This window comes from Ranitomeya imitator, chromosome 6 (genome assembly GCF_032444005.1).
Source record: "Ranitomeya imitator isolate aRanImi1 chromosome 6, aRanImi1.pri, whole genome shotgun sequence".
NCBI lineage: Eukaryota > Metazoa > Chordata > Amphibia > Anura > Dendrobatidae > Ranitomeya > Ranitomeya imitator.
In genome coordinates, this window is record NC_091287.1 from 181,924,784 (window position 1) to 181,938,091 (window position 13,308).

The window sequence follows — 13,308 nt, forward strand, 5'->3', positions numbered from 1 at the left end:
TAATAAAATTTATTCTTTTATACTAAGATACACCTGAGTATCATCTGTTTTGTAGTTATGGATATGTGTTTGTGATGATGGGTCACAATAGTCCGCTATATTTATACACATGATTGTGTGGACCTAATTGGGGTTAAGTATTATAACATGTGTTGCTGTTATATAAGGCTGTATTATCAAATTAGCACTAATAGAAGCTTCAATTTATTCTGCAAAAAAACAAACATCCATTTTTAATCTGACAAAGGAAAAATAGGGAGTATGTATGTTACTAGTAACCCGATGGTACTGGAAAAGCAACATGGCTGAAAGAAAAGTCCTTCAAGACCATCATTCCCAAATCCATGTAAAAATGAACTCATTGAATAACATTGCACAGGCTCATTGAATAAAAGTGCCCAGTACGCTGTCCGAGTCTTACTCAGACAGCACACATCCGTACAATACGCTTGTCTGGGCGAGCCTGAAGACACAGTACACATGCTTCATTGCTCATTAGGACCAGCGAGAACAGCCCAAAACAGGAGTCCTTCCTCATGATATATATGAATGGTTAATAGAACTTTTGAACCAAAAATCCATGTATGATGCAAATCTTAAAAGTATATGCAATTGGTATTGCCATAGTCATACCTGTTTGATTAACATATTAAAAGTTATGGTTGTTTTCCGTTAAACCCACCCCACTCCCTTACAAAAAAGGAATCAAAAACAATAAAGATCAGTAAAGTTACAATACCACCCAATCCCTCCAAATAGACTTGAACATTTACTTTATAAACACGTATCTATGTAGATTACTTATGCATTGTGCCTTGGAGATGTCACTTATAAAACCTCCAGTAAAGATTCTAATAGAAGCGTCCATGGCCCTCACATCTACATACATTTAGTAATGTCATTTGTATATTTGCTTTTATACAAAGTTCTGTACCACATGTGTTATAACATGATACTCCTCAGTCTTCCACTGTGTCTGCCATTTACTCCAGAGAATATTCACAGGCTTCTCCTTTGTTTCGCCATGTCTACTGTGTCGGCCTAAAAAAACACGTCTCCTTCCAGAAGTGCATACAGTCCATGCAGCATGCAAACCCATTTCTGTTGCCGCACTCAGTCAGTACTGTGGTTGCCCTTGTAGCTGGCAAAATGAAGGTAGTGCGAAGTTCTTCGGGAAAGGGAAGCGTTTTCTTCTGAGCTGGCACATGCATCTTGCAGGATGAGAGCGAGCGTGTCTACATGCACACCTTACCAAGGGAGCAGCCTGGGACTATTCTCTGGTGGGAATATCCTGAAAGGGTGATGGCTATCATTTCATCTCTTTGAATTACTTTTTATTGTACCTTACACAAAAACTAGACATTTCTATATTTGTGGAACCCAGATACTTCTATTAAAAAGTGTTAGTTTTAGAAATTATTTGTAGCTCCGAGTCATACTATGTAGATAATTTTGTACATTTACTATATGTGTAACGGTATTGGGACACATCTTTAATCATTGCTTTCGGATTTTTTCATTCAGCCACTGTCACACAGGTGTGTAAAATCAAACATCCAATCATGCATTCTTCCTAATATTTGGAAAAGAATGGCTTGTTGTAGAGGGCTCACTGAATTTGAGTGTGGCACGTGATGGAACAAGTCAGTTTGGGAAATTTCTTACCTTCTAAGTATTCCAATATCAATTGTAAGGCTGGCCATACACTTTAGATGGCTGACGGCCTAACGATGCTTTAGCCAATCATTTGGTTAATCGCTATCTCAGCTGACTCTGCCATACACAGGAGCGCCAACAGTCAGCCTGCGCGTCTATACACATTAGACAGTTGGCCAAACCTGTCAATAATTGTTGAGTTCAGCCAACATTAGTCTAATGTGTATGGGGGTCTTAAAGGGAATCTGTCACCGCATTTGACCGATCTAAACTATTAATATGGGCACAGGTTATAGACTTTGAGGAGAGTGATGCCTGTGTATCTCTCATATCAAGTGCCTTGTTGTGGATGAATCATCTTTAATCACTTTATATAAATTACCTCTTCCAGGCTCAGGGGAGGACGCTGCCTGGAATAGAATTCTGCCCCCAGAGCTTATTTTACATGAAGGGGCTGTTACCATTGTGATGTGTGGTGGCCGTCCTCTCCTCTCCTGATCTCACTGCAGAGCTGTGTGTGATTATACCGGACACATCTGCAGGTTCCTCACAGCTTCAGCTTCCATCTCACAGGCAGACAGGGCTGTAACATTGCTACAATACAGCCGAGCTCAGAGAGAAGCTGAAAATGTGTTTGCAAGAAGACAAGGTTAATTTCTCCAGTTCTGTTACGTGTCTCACTGATATCTCCCCCTTCATTTATAATCTCTGGAGGCAGAGTTATGTTCCAGGCAGCGTCCTCCCCAGAGCCTGGAAGAGGTAATTAATATAAAGTGATTAAAGATGATTTCTCAACAACAAGGCATCAGATTTGAGACATGGAAGGAGAACTGTTTTCAGCACTATAAAACCTGTATGCCCATATTAATAGTTTAGGTCAAATTTGGTGACATATTTCTTAAAGAACAATTATTGGAAGGTTGAAGCATTTAGGAACTCCAGAAGCCAGTCGTGAAGTGGCAGTAAAGTTATAGCAGGGTTGTTGAGTACTCGGGCACATAGTGCATGAAATTCACCAATGCCTTCCTTGCTTACTCAATGACTGCAGAGCTCCAAAACGCCTCTAACATTAGCATCAGCACAAAAACTCTGCCTAGGGAATTTCATGGCATTGGTTTCTATGGCCAAGCAGGTTTATGCAAACCTTACATCACCAAGCACAATGTAAAGTTTTGGATGAAGTGACTTAAAGCATGCCACCCCTTTTACCAGAGGAAATGGATTCTTTGGAGTGGTAAATCGCTGTTCTAGCAGTTTGATGAATGTGTCTGGGTTTTGGAAAATGCCAGGAGAACATTACCTTCCTAATTGCATTGTGCCAACTCTTAAAAAGTTTATGGAGAAGAGATATTTCAGGGCATGGTGTAGGCCTCTTAATCTCAATGAAGGGTAATAATAATCGGGTAATCCGCTTAGTTCCATTGAAGAAAAGCTGTTTCCGCATACCACCATATTTTGGACAATTATATGTCAAACTGTTCCCACAAAGGTGGAAGCAAAGGTTTTTTCTGTTCTGCAATGACTATGTACTAGTTCAAAAAGTAAGGTCCATAAAGGCATGTGTGTGTGAGTTTAGTGTGTAAAATCTTGACTGATCTACACGAAGCCGTGTGTCAACCCCAGGAAACTCTTTATGGGATGGACTAGACTGGAGATTGAGACACAGGCCTCCAAAGTGCTCTTCTGGATTAATGGGCCAAAATTCACAAAGACATTCTCCAAAATTTAGTGGAAAGACTTCCCAGTGTGCGGGAGCTGTTTTAGCTGCAAAGATGGGACCAACTCCTTATTAATGCCTATGGATTTAGAATGGGATGTCCTAAAATCTCTTGTAGGTGTCCCAATATTTTTATACATTTATAAATGCCCCAAATTTAATTGAAAATGAAAACAGAAACATCTGAAAAATGTAACACCATGCAAAAACAAGCCCTCTTTTATCTGTTTTGGGTCTATTGAAAAATAATGTTATGGCTTTCCGAATTTGGTAATGGATAGAAAACTTGCTGGAGTTAAAGGGAATGGTTCACTTATGTCTTTACATAAATTTTTAAATAAAACTAGATATTGGTACTTTTTTCTAGTTTTTGTAATCTGTTCTTATATTCATGACTATTGGTACAGCTATCTTCTCCAATTCACAGCTTAAAACAACCCAGGCAGAAAACAACCCATTGATATTTGTGTTTTCTCTTTTAATCATTGATTACTGCTTTTTACAATTCGTTGGGAGAATTTGAGTGGAAATGAGAAATATCTCTGAGGTGATTTTTTTTTTTTCTTATCATTTCTTTCAGTAATGTGGGACCGGAAAATCAAAACAGATTAAGTATTGCTGTTGAGCCTGCTCAAATTATCAAGGGGGACATTATGGTGAGTGTATGTAAATGTCAATTTTCTGTGAAGATTTCAATTTAAGGCTTAAAGGGAATTGTCCAAAGACACGAACACACTGCCGAGTCATCAATATAAAATTGTGACATGTAAGTCACTGTAGTCATTGTTTGACTCTGAAGCCAAAAAAGATCTTGAGATAGCATATGATGAAAGATTGGGATTGAGTTTGGCCGTACTTATATTTGTGTTGGAAGCATAGTTGCTAATTCCTTCACATATCAAAGTAAGGCCAAATTCAAATGGCCGTATGAAAAATCGGGCAAACCACAGACCTGAAATGCTCAAACTGCTTGTCCACATCGCTGAGGAGTGCATGAACTGCCATCTATTGCATGCACTATATTTGTCCAAAATGGTGCACGCTGTGATTTTTGAAGCTCTGCATGAAAAAATATTCACGTCATGCACAAGGACAAAAAGAAACAATAGTCTGGATGAGCCCTAAGAGAGAAATGGAGGCACAAAGACACATGGTAGGGGAAATGCTGCTGTCTAATAAGTATTAATCTGAAGTCACATCTGCACTGCCCAGTACTACCATATAATGTCCTCCATATTGCAGCTTCTTCTAAGGATGTGTTGCAGAGAGTTGGAATGTTTCATGTCTTTTTGTACTGTGTGTGGGTACATCACAGCAGCTAACCTTCACCTACTAGCTCAGAGACAACTGAAAAGTGTTGATTGGACCCGTTGAGAGGAAAGCTGGTAGAAATTGCAACAAACGGGTCATGTATGTGTGTAATTACATGTATTACCAGAAACCTTGCTTTCCCTCCATAAAAACACAAGACAATTATTCTGAGATGTCATGGAAGCTTTTAGGAGAGATACCAGCGTAGGGTGGATTTTGATCTGCGCTGCCGATTTACAATGCAATCCAACAGTTAGGATCTCAGGATAAAGTCGTCTATTATCAACAACAATAAATCACTTCAACCTGAGATCCCAATTGTTGGATTGCATTGTAAATCTGCAGCGCAGATCAAAATCCACCCTACCCTGATAAATCTAAAAAAAAAACACTTGTGGATATTGCAGCAGCTGACATCTTCCCTTCATTAGTGGTTGTGTCACACACAACTCCATCAGGTGAGCAAAAGTCTGTTACACCCGCACTATTTTACTTGGGTAAGACCCTATTGTGCTTTGCATTTTTTTTTTTTTTTTATCTTGAAGGCTTTTAGAGCTTTTCCATCTTACGGTATGTTTTTTTTCTCACCAGTTTTTATTGTGTTTTATATAAGCTTACTTAAATATCATCGTTCTCCGCAGCACATCGTCTTGTGTAAACAGAACATGTGCTGCTGAGAACAAAAATATTTTATGTGTACAGACTAATCTATCATTCTGTGTGCATTGTATGTCCGGTTGGCCTGTCTAATTAGGCTATTAAATGACTGCCGATCGGTTGTTAAAAGCCGCAAATGTAAATGGGTTATAAAGGTTATGATGGCTAAATATGTGAGGCTTGTCCAAAATACTTCATAAAGGACAAAGCAAGTTGTGAAACATCAAATACATTCCATCAAAGAATTCTGTTATCAGGAGGAGGAAGAGGACAAATATCTTATAAGCTTTATCACATTCACAACACATTCAGGTTTTATCTAAATAATTTCAAAGATGTCCTCTGAAAGTATGGTAAATGTGATAAAGAGCGTCACTACAATCAAGAGCCCTAAAGCCTTTGGGTGTATGAAGCCGAATACATAGGAAACTGCTCATCACACCCAATACAGCAATAAATGATACCTCTCCATAGAGGTTTCCATGTGGAGTTGTTTATTGCCCAAAAATTGGTCTTTTCAGTTTGGAAAAAGTAATTGTATTTTTTTTTTCTTGTGACTCATGCTGTTGAATACTTTAATTGAAATTGTCTTGCAGACACTCCTAAAATCCAGAGAAAACTAGTAGGTTCTCATTAATCATGAATCTGTTTAATATGTGCAATATATAAGAAAGAGGAATCATGGAATAAATTTAATTTTGCAGTTTGTTCCTTTTACTTTGACAGGTCAAATGTTACCACAAGAAATATCGTTCTCTAACCCGCGATGTCATTTTCAGGCTGCAGTTCCATTCAGGGGCTGTTCATAGTCATCGACTAATTTTTAGAAAAGAAGAGTTAGATCACGCAAATAAAGGTGAGGTCATTTCCTTTACAGCTTCCGTTACAGCTTTAGTTTTTATCAGGAAGAGTAATTGTGACTGAATGGTCATCTGACAACTATTACAGGGGTATTCTACTACTCTGATAATGATGACCAATCCGCTTGGTGAGAATCATACATATGGTACCCCTACCGATCATCTGTTACCAGCTGAAGCAATAAGCATCACCGCTCCATCAAAATAATTAGTGGACACTGCAGAGTTCGGTAGATCAGCTCCTGTGCAATAGATGTTCTGGTCAGTACACCATTCACATCTGGCAGCTAGCCATGGCTGATATCAGCTGCATGATTTGGGTATGGGTTGTCAGACCAAAGTAGAAAAACCCTTTAGGCATTTAGACCTGCTACCTTGTATTCCAGACAACGCACTTTCCTATTGACCTCTGAACTGAGCATGAATGCAAATGATGGTTTTTATTGGGAGACAGAGGGCTGAGGCATTAACGATGAAATTCAAAAGGGTGCGCCATAATTCTATGTGAAGACCCATGTATTGTTGAGAAGTTCATAATGCGTTAAAATCTAAATCGGAGTGCAAAAAAATAAGGAAAAAAAGGCATTTTTTTTTTTAATAATGTTCTTTAGTTTGATTGTGCAAACATGATTCATCCATCTCCTAATAAAACCACATTTATGTTTGATAATGTGAATGACATTTTCAGGATGCATTTATTTGGATGCGTTATTTTATAAAATGTTTTTCTTTTTTTCTCTCATATATAATAGATGATCGATTTCCCGAATTTGGAAAAATTGAACTAGTGTTTTCAGGATCTCCAGAAAAAATTGTTGGTAGGTATTGTTCATCCCACTTATATCGGAATTTACTCTGCTTTTTTTCTGCAATCTTTTTGGCCTTCGGCCAGATACTCTGGAGGTCTTAACCCCTTAAGCCCCAAGGGTGGTTTGCACGTTAATGACCGGGCCAATTTTTACAATTCTGACCACTGTCCCTTTATGAGGTTATAACTCTGGAACGCTTCAACGGATCCTGGCGATTCTGACATTGTTTTCTCGTGACATATTGTACGTCATGTTAGTGGTAAAATTTCTTCGATATAACTTGCGTTTATTTGTGAAAAAAACGGAAATTTGGCGAAAATTTTGCAATTTTACAACTTTTAATTTTTATGCGCTTAAATGGCAGAGATATGTCATGTAAAATAATTATTAAGTAACATATCCCACATGTCTACTTTACATCAGCACAATTTTGGAACCAAAATTTTTTTTCTTAGGGAGTTATAAGGGTTAAAAGTTGACCAGCAATTTCTCATTTTTACAACACCAATATTTTTTAGGGACCACATCACATTTGAAGTCATTTTGAGGGGTCTATATGATAGAAAATAACCAAGTGTGACACCATTCTAATAACGGCACCCCTCATGGTGCTCAAAACCACATTCAAGAAGTTTATTAACCCTTCAGGTGTTTTACAGGAATTTTTGGGCGCACAGGAGAGCTCGGAAGGGAAGGAGCACTGTTTTACTTTTTCAATGCAGAATTGGCTGGAATTGAGATCGGACGCCATGTTGCGTTCGGAGAGCCCTGATGTGCCTAAACAGTGGAAACCCCCAATTCTAACTGAAACCCTAATCCTAAAACACACCACGAACCCTAATCCCAACAGTAACCCTAACCACTCCTCTAACCCAGACACACCCCTAACCCTAATCCCAGCCATAGCCCTAACCACACCCCTAACCCTGACACACCCCTAACCCTAATCCCAACCGTAAATGTAATCAAAACCCTAACCATAACTTTAGCCCCAACCCTAACTTTAGCCCCAACCCTAGCCCTAGCCCTAACCCTAATAGGAAAATGGAAATAAATACATTTTTTTAATTTTTTTATGTTTCCCTAACTAAGGAGGTGATGAAGGGGGGTTTGATTTACTTTTATAGCGGGTTTTCTAGCGGATTTTTATGATTGGCAGCCATCACACACTAAAAGACGCTTTTTATTGCAAAAGATATTTTTTGCGTTACCACATTTTGAGACCTATAATTTTTCCATATTTTGGTCCACAGAGTCATGTGAGGTCTTGTTTTTTGCGGGACGAGTTGACGTTTTTATTGATAACATTTTCAGGCACGTGACATTTTTTGATCGCTTTTTTAACCAGCTATTCATGAATTTCTTTTGGGGGGGGGGGCATTTATACCGTTCCGCGTTTGGTAAAATGGATAAAGCAGTTTTATTCTTCGGATCAGTACCATTACAGCGATACCTCATTTACATCATTTTTTTATGTTTTGGCGCTTTTTATATGATAAAAACTATTTTACAGAAATTTGTTTTTAATTTTTTTTATGGTGTTTACTGAAGGGGTTAACTAGTGGGCCAGTTTTATAGGTCGGGTCGTTACGGACGCGGCGATACGAAATATGTGTACTTTTATTGTTTTGGGGGGTTTTTTTGATAAAGAAATGTATTTATGGGAACAATATATATATATTTTTTCTTTATTTAGGATTTTTTTTTTTTTTTTTTTACACATCTAAAAAATTTTTTTTTTTACTTTGTCCCAGGGGGGACATCACTGTATAGTGACAGGTCGCTGATCTAACACTTTGCAGAGCACTGTGTCAGATCAGCGATCTGGTGTGCCCTGCTGCAGGCTTACAGGCGCCTGCTCTGGACCCGGAAGTACTCCCTGCAGGACCCGGAAGTAGCCCCGCGGCCATTTTGGATCCGGGGCCTGCAGGGAGGAGACGCTCGGTACAAGGTGAGCACATCGCCTTGTACCGATCGTTTCAGGGAAGCCCGCAGGGAGCTTCCTCCCTGCGCGATGCTTCCCTATGCCCCTGGAACACTGTGATCACGGGGGTTAATGTGACGGGAGCGGTTCGTGACCACTCCTAGCACATAGTGCCGGATGTCAGCTGTGATAGTCAGCTGACACCCGGCCGCGATCAGCTGCGCTCCCCCCGTGAGCGCGGCCGATCGCATATGACGTACTATCCCGTCACTGGGAATTAAGTCCCAGGTCACCTTGACGGGATAGTGCGTCATATGGGATTAAGGCAGGGTCGGACTGGCCATCGGGCAGTTCTGGCAAATGCCAGAAGGGCCGATGGCAGTAGTGGGCCGCTCGAGTGTGCAGCTGTCGGCACACTCCCCCCGCTGTCGGCACACTCCCGGCCCCACATTCAACTGTACCGGCGTCATAGACGCCGGTACAGTTGAATGCAATGATGGGGAGAGAGCGTCTTCTGTCGCTCCCTCTCCCATCATTCCCCGCTCTGGCTGACACTTACACTGCGGGTGCGCGATGACGTTCTATGGGGCTGGGCTGCATTACATTCTATGGGGCTGTGCTGCATTACATTCTATGGGGACTGGCTGCATTACATTCTATGCAAAAATGCATTTAAATAACACAGAGTTTTTAGTAATACTGTTTTTTGATCAAAGAATAGCACAAAAGCCATCCCACCTCGTCACGGTAACTCTGATCGGGACAGTCCTAAACCGGGGTGTGGCCTCCCTGTTTCTGAGCTAGAAACTATATAAGGCTTCCCTAGTCTGGTGTTTCACTGTTTGGGCTCAGTCCTTTCATCTGCCCTTATTCACACTGAGGTCAACATTGACACATGGTAAGGTTTTAATATTAGATAGTTTAGGACTGTCCCGATCAGAGTTACCGTGACGAGGTGGGATGGCTTTTGTGCTATTTTTTTTTATCAAAAACCAGTATTACTAAAAACTCTGTGTTATTTAAATACATTTTTGCTTTTTTTACTTAGTTATATCAGGGTTTTCATTTACTTTTTTCTCTTGTAGGTTTTAATGTTTTGTGGCCATTTTGAACATGTGTTTTACCTCTGCATGTATACCAACTTAAGTTAAGCTCAATTTTGTGTTTTTTGTTTTTTTTTATTCTATGGGGCTGTGCTGCATTACATTCAATGGGGACTGGCTGCATTACATTCTATGGGGACTGGCTGCATTACATTCTATGGGGGCTGAGCAGTAATGCTATAATTATATGTTATATAGTCGTGTTACACTCCCCTCACTTCTTGTAACCTACAAGTGTACAAAGATATTATACAGTCACCATGTGACAAGTGGGCCTGTGTGACTTCAAATGCCGGGGCTGAATTTTAGTCCCAGTCCGGCCCTGGATTAAGGGGTTAAAGCATTTACATGTTTTGTTGCAGTTTCCATAGCAAGCGAGACAAAAATGACAAAAATATCCAGGGTAACAAAATGAAAAATCTTGTATTCATTATACTTATTGCATCACTCAAAATTGAGGAACACAGTACATTGTATGTACTGATACACTTTATAATAAACAAATCCAACAATAAACTGAATGCGCCAAGAAAGATGTCAGGAGTCTATAATTGTTACATATTATTTCCTCTCCTATTGTGTTGGTGATGGTGTTTGGTAAGTGTACAGTTTGTTTTTGTTTCAGGCACTGATCTCCTTTTCACTAAAAAAAAGTAAGATGTTTCAAGGTCCATAAGAGGAGCTACAGAGCTCAGCATAAATGAGTACACCCAATTTGAAAAGTAAAATTTTAATTAATATCTTGCTGAACACAAGAACAGTTTCCACAATTTTGACAAGATTGCGTTTCATAGAACATTTCTGGTAATATATAACTTGAAAGTAAGGTTTATAATATGACTTGAATTTCAAAATATTAAGTTTTACTAAAATTAGTTAATGCAAAACTGTATGCACCCCACATCAAAAACTACTGCAGCTAGTATTTTGTGTGACCTCTGTGATTGTTTAGGACAGCACCAAGTTTTCTATACATGGAATAAGCCTGTTGGCAGCATATTACACAATCTGTCTGTTTCCATTCTTCAAGAATGAACTCTTTTAGAACTTGGATGCTGGATTGAGCGTGATGTTCAACTTGTGTCCTTAGAATTCCCCATAGGTGTTCACTTGGGTTCAGACAGGAGACAAACTTGGTCACTGAATCACTTTCACCTTGTTCTTCAGAAATAGAACAAGTGTGTTTTGAATCATTGTCATGTTGGAAAAGTTCTTGTCTACCAAGGGTACTGAGTTGTGGTAGCATCTGTCAGTGTACTAAGGTGGGCAACCATTCATCTGAATGGCCACCATGGAGTTCTGAATTTCCTTTGCATTGTACTTTACTTCTCACACACAACGTAAAGTCATATTGACCGAAACCTGAAAACCTTTTCTACAGGCTCTGACAACTTTCAGAACAATCAAGGAGTAACCATTGACTACAATACTTGCGATCCTTTGATACGCTGGGATTCCTATGAAAATACAAGTCTGAATGGAGAAGGTTAGTAAGAAAACCTGGATTTCTGAATAATACAGTAACCTGGAATTGTTCTTTAGCTTTGCTAATCATTCATTCCTGTTATATACAGACTTGTAAGGATGTGTTTCATCTTATTAGTTGTCTACTCTTTAATGAAGTGAGCAGCATGAATGTAGGTGAAAACATGGACATTCCTTGCCTCTATGGGAGGTTTAATGTGTTGCGATACCAATGGGAGATATGGGTTTCATAATTTGTTTTTCTTGTGCATAGTAGTGGTACCATATCTAAAGTCTTAAAGCTGATTTTTCCAGAAGATGCATTTAGCAGCTCATTGCCCTGCAGTGGCCATTGTAGGTGTAATTAAGTATTTTGTGTTTATTTTGTATATCAAAAGCAGTTTATGAGAGAGAAAGTTAATATGTGCTTTCCACATTGACTCATAGAGGAGGTCTCAAGTATGCCTTTAAGGCATGTTCACATATTATGTTTTTTCTGGACATTTTTTGCTGTGTAAAATGCAACATGTTACTGTCCAAGCAAAGGTGAGTGAGATTTCTAAAATCTTAAGCACATGTTACCAGTACTTTTTTTTTCTTGCAGAATTGAAGAAATTTCATATCTGCAGCATGTCAATACTTTAAGGGTATGTTTCCATGTTCAGGATGGCCGGCGGTTTGGACGGAGCGGCAAAATCGCTCTGCCCAAAGCTCCGCCCCCTTCTGGGTTCGCGATGATGCCGGATGTGTTCATTGCACACATCTGGTATCATCGCACCCCACACATAAGGCCCTGTGTTATACCTTGCGGCGGCGCAGCGTCGCCGCAAGGTAAACGGACATGCTGCGATCTAAAAAGACGCTCGCATGTCCGGAATCGCAGGGCCGCCGGATGCGTGTTACCACGCATAGTGGAGACGGGATTTCATTAAATCCCCTCCACTATGCTGTAACATCTGGACGCTGCGTGTTTGACACTGCGTATCTATGCAGCGTCAAACACGCAGCGTTTTCTGAACGTGGAAACATACCCTCAGTGTTTTCATGCATTGTAATGAATCATAAAAAATGAAAAGAAAAAAAAAAACGTATCAAAAGAGCAAGCAAAAATGTGTGTTTTTTTTATACAGATGCAGAAATGTCTGCAGCAAATACCTAACATTTTCACGTACCCTTAGAGAAACAGTGACTTTTATGAAAAGGAATGTGTCAGGACAATTTTATTACTGGAACTAATGGTATGGATACATAGGTCCTCGTTCATTACAACACACACTGTATACACTGTATTAACCCAGTGTACCAGTGCGTCAGCCTGAAAGTGCACTGTGAGTACATCAGCACACGCTGCATGCACTTACTGACTAATTTGCATGTGTCTTCAATGCTTTCTTTTCTTAGTGATAGGACGTTGGAACAGGTATACTTTTTGTAAAACAAACAAACAAGAGGTGCCGCGCTGCACAAAGGCTATAGCTGTATGGTGAGTGAGTTCCAATGTCCTACCTCACAGACGGAGGCTGACAAATGTCCTGGGTTAGAAGGTGGCTGCCACAGAACTGTATCCTCCGAAGTGTGAGAGGTCTGCGGCGTCAGCAGTACATAACTGAAAAGGGAGCGTCCTCCCGTAGTGCAATAGTCCCCGCTACGCTCGCCGCTAAAGATCCCGGCTGGCCGCCTCGGCCGATGGCGCCGCCGAACAGTAGCGAAACGAAAAGGGGGCGTGGCTAAACGGTGACGTCACCAGTCCATAAGACGGACACAAACAAGGGCCAATCCCGACGCGTTTCGAGGGTAACGACCCTCT

The 13,308-nt window shown here is 40.1% G+C and overlaps 1 protein-coding gene across 4 annotated transcripts in view; it reads left to right on the top strand.

Annotated features, from left to right (window-relative positions):
- The window catches only part of TNS3 (tensin 3), a 515,174-nt gene that overhangs the window by 338,011 nt on the left and 163,855 nt on the right, over nt 1-13,308 (top strand). For all 4 annotated transcript variants that reach the window (XM_069730367.1, XM_069730368.1, XM_069730369.1 and 1 more), the window contains 4 exons: nt 3,954-4,029; nt 6,068-6,197; nt 6,954-7,019; nt 11,419-11,523. In XM_069730367.1, coding sequence (XP_069586468.1) covers nt 3,954-4,029; nt 6,068-6,197; nt 6,954-7,019; nt 11,419-11,523 — 377 coding nt within the window. The remainder of the gene's footprint in view (nt 1-3,953; nt 4,030-6,067; nt 6,198-6,953; nt 7,020-11,418; nt 11,524-13,308) is intronic.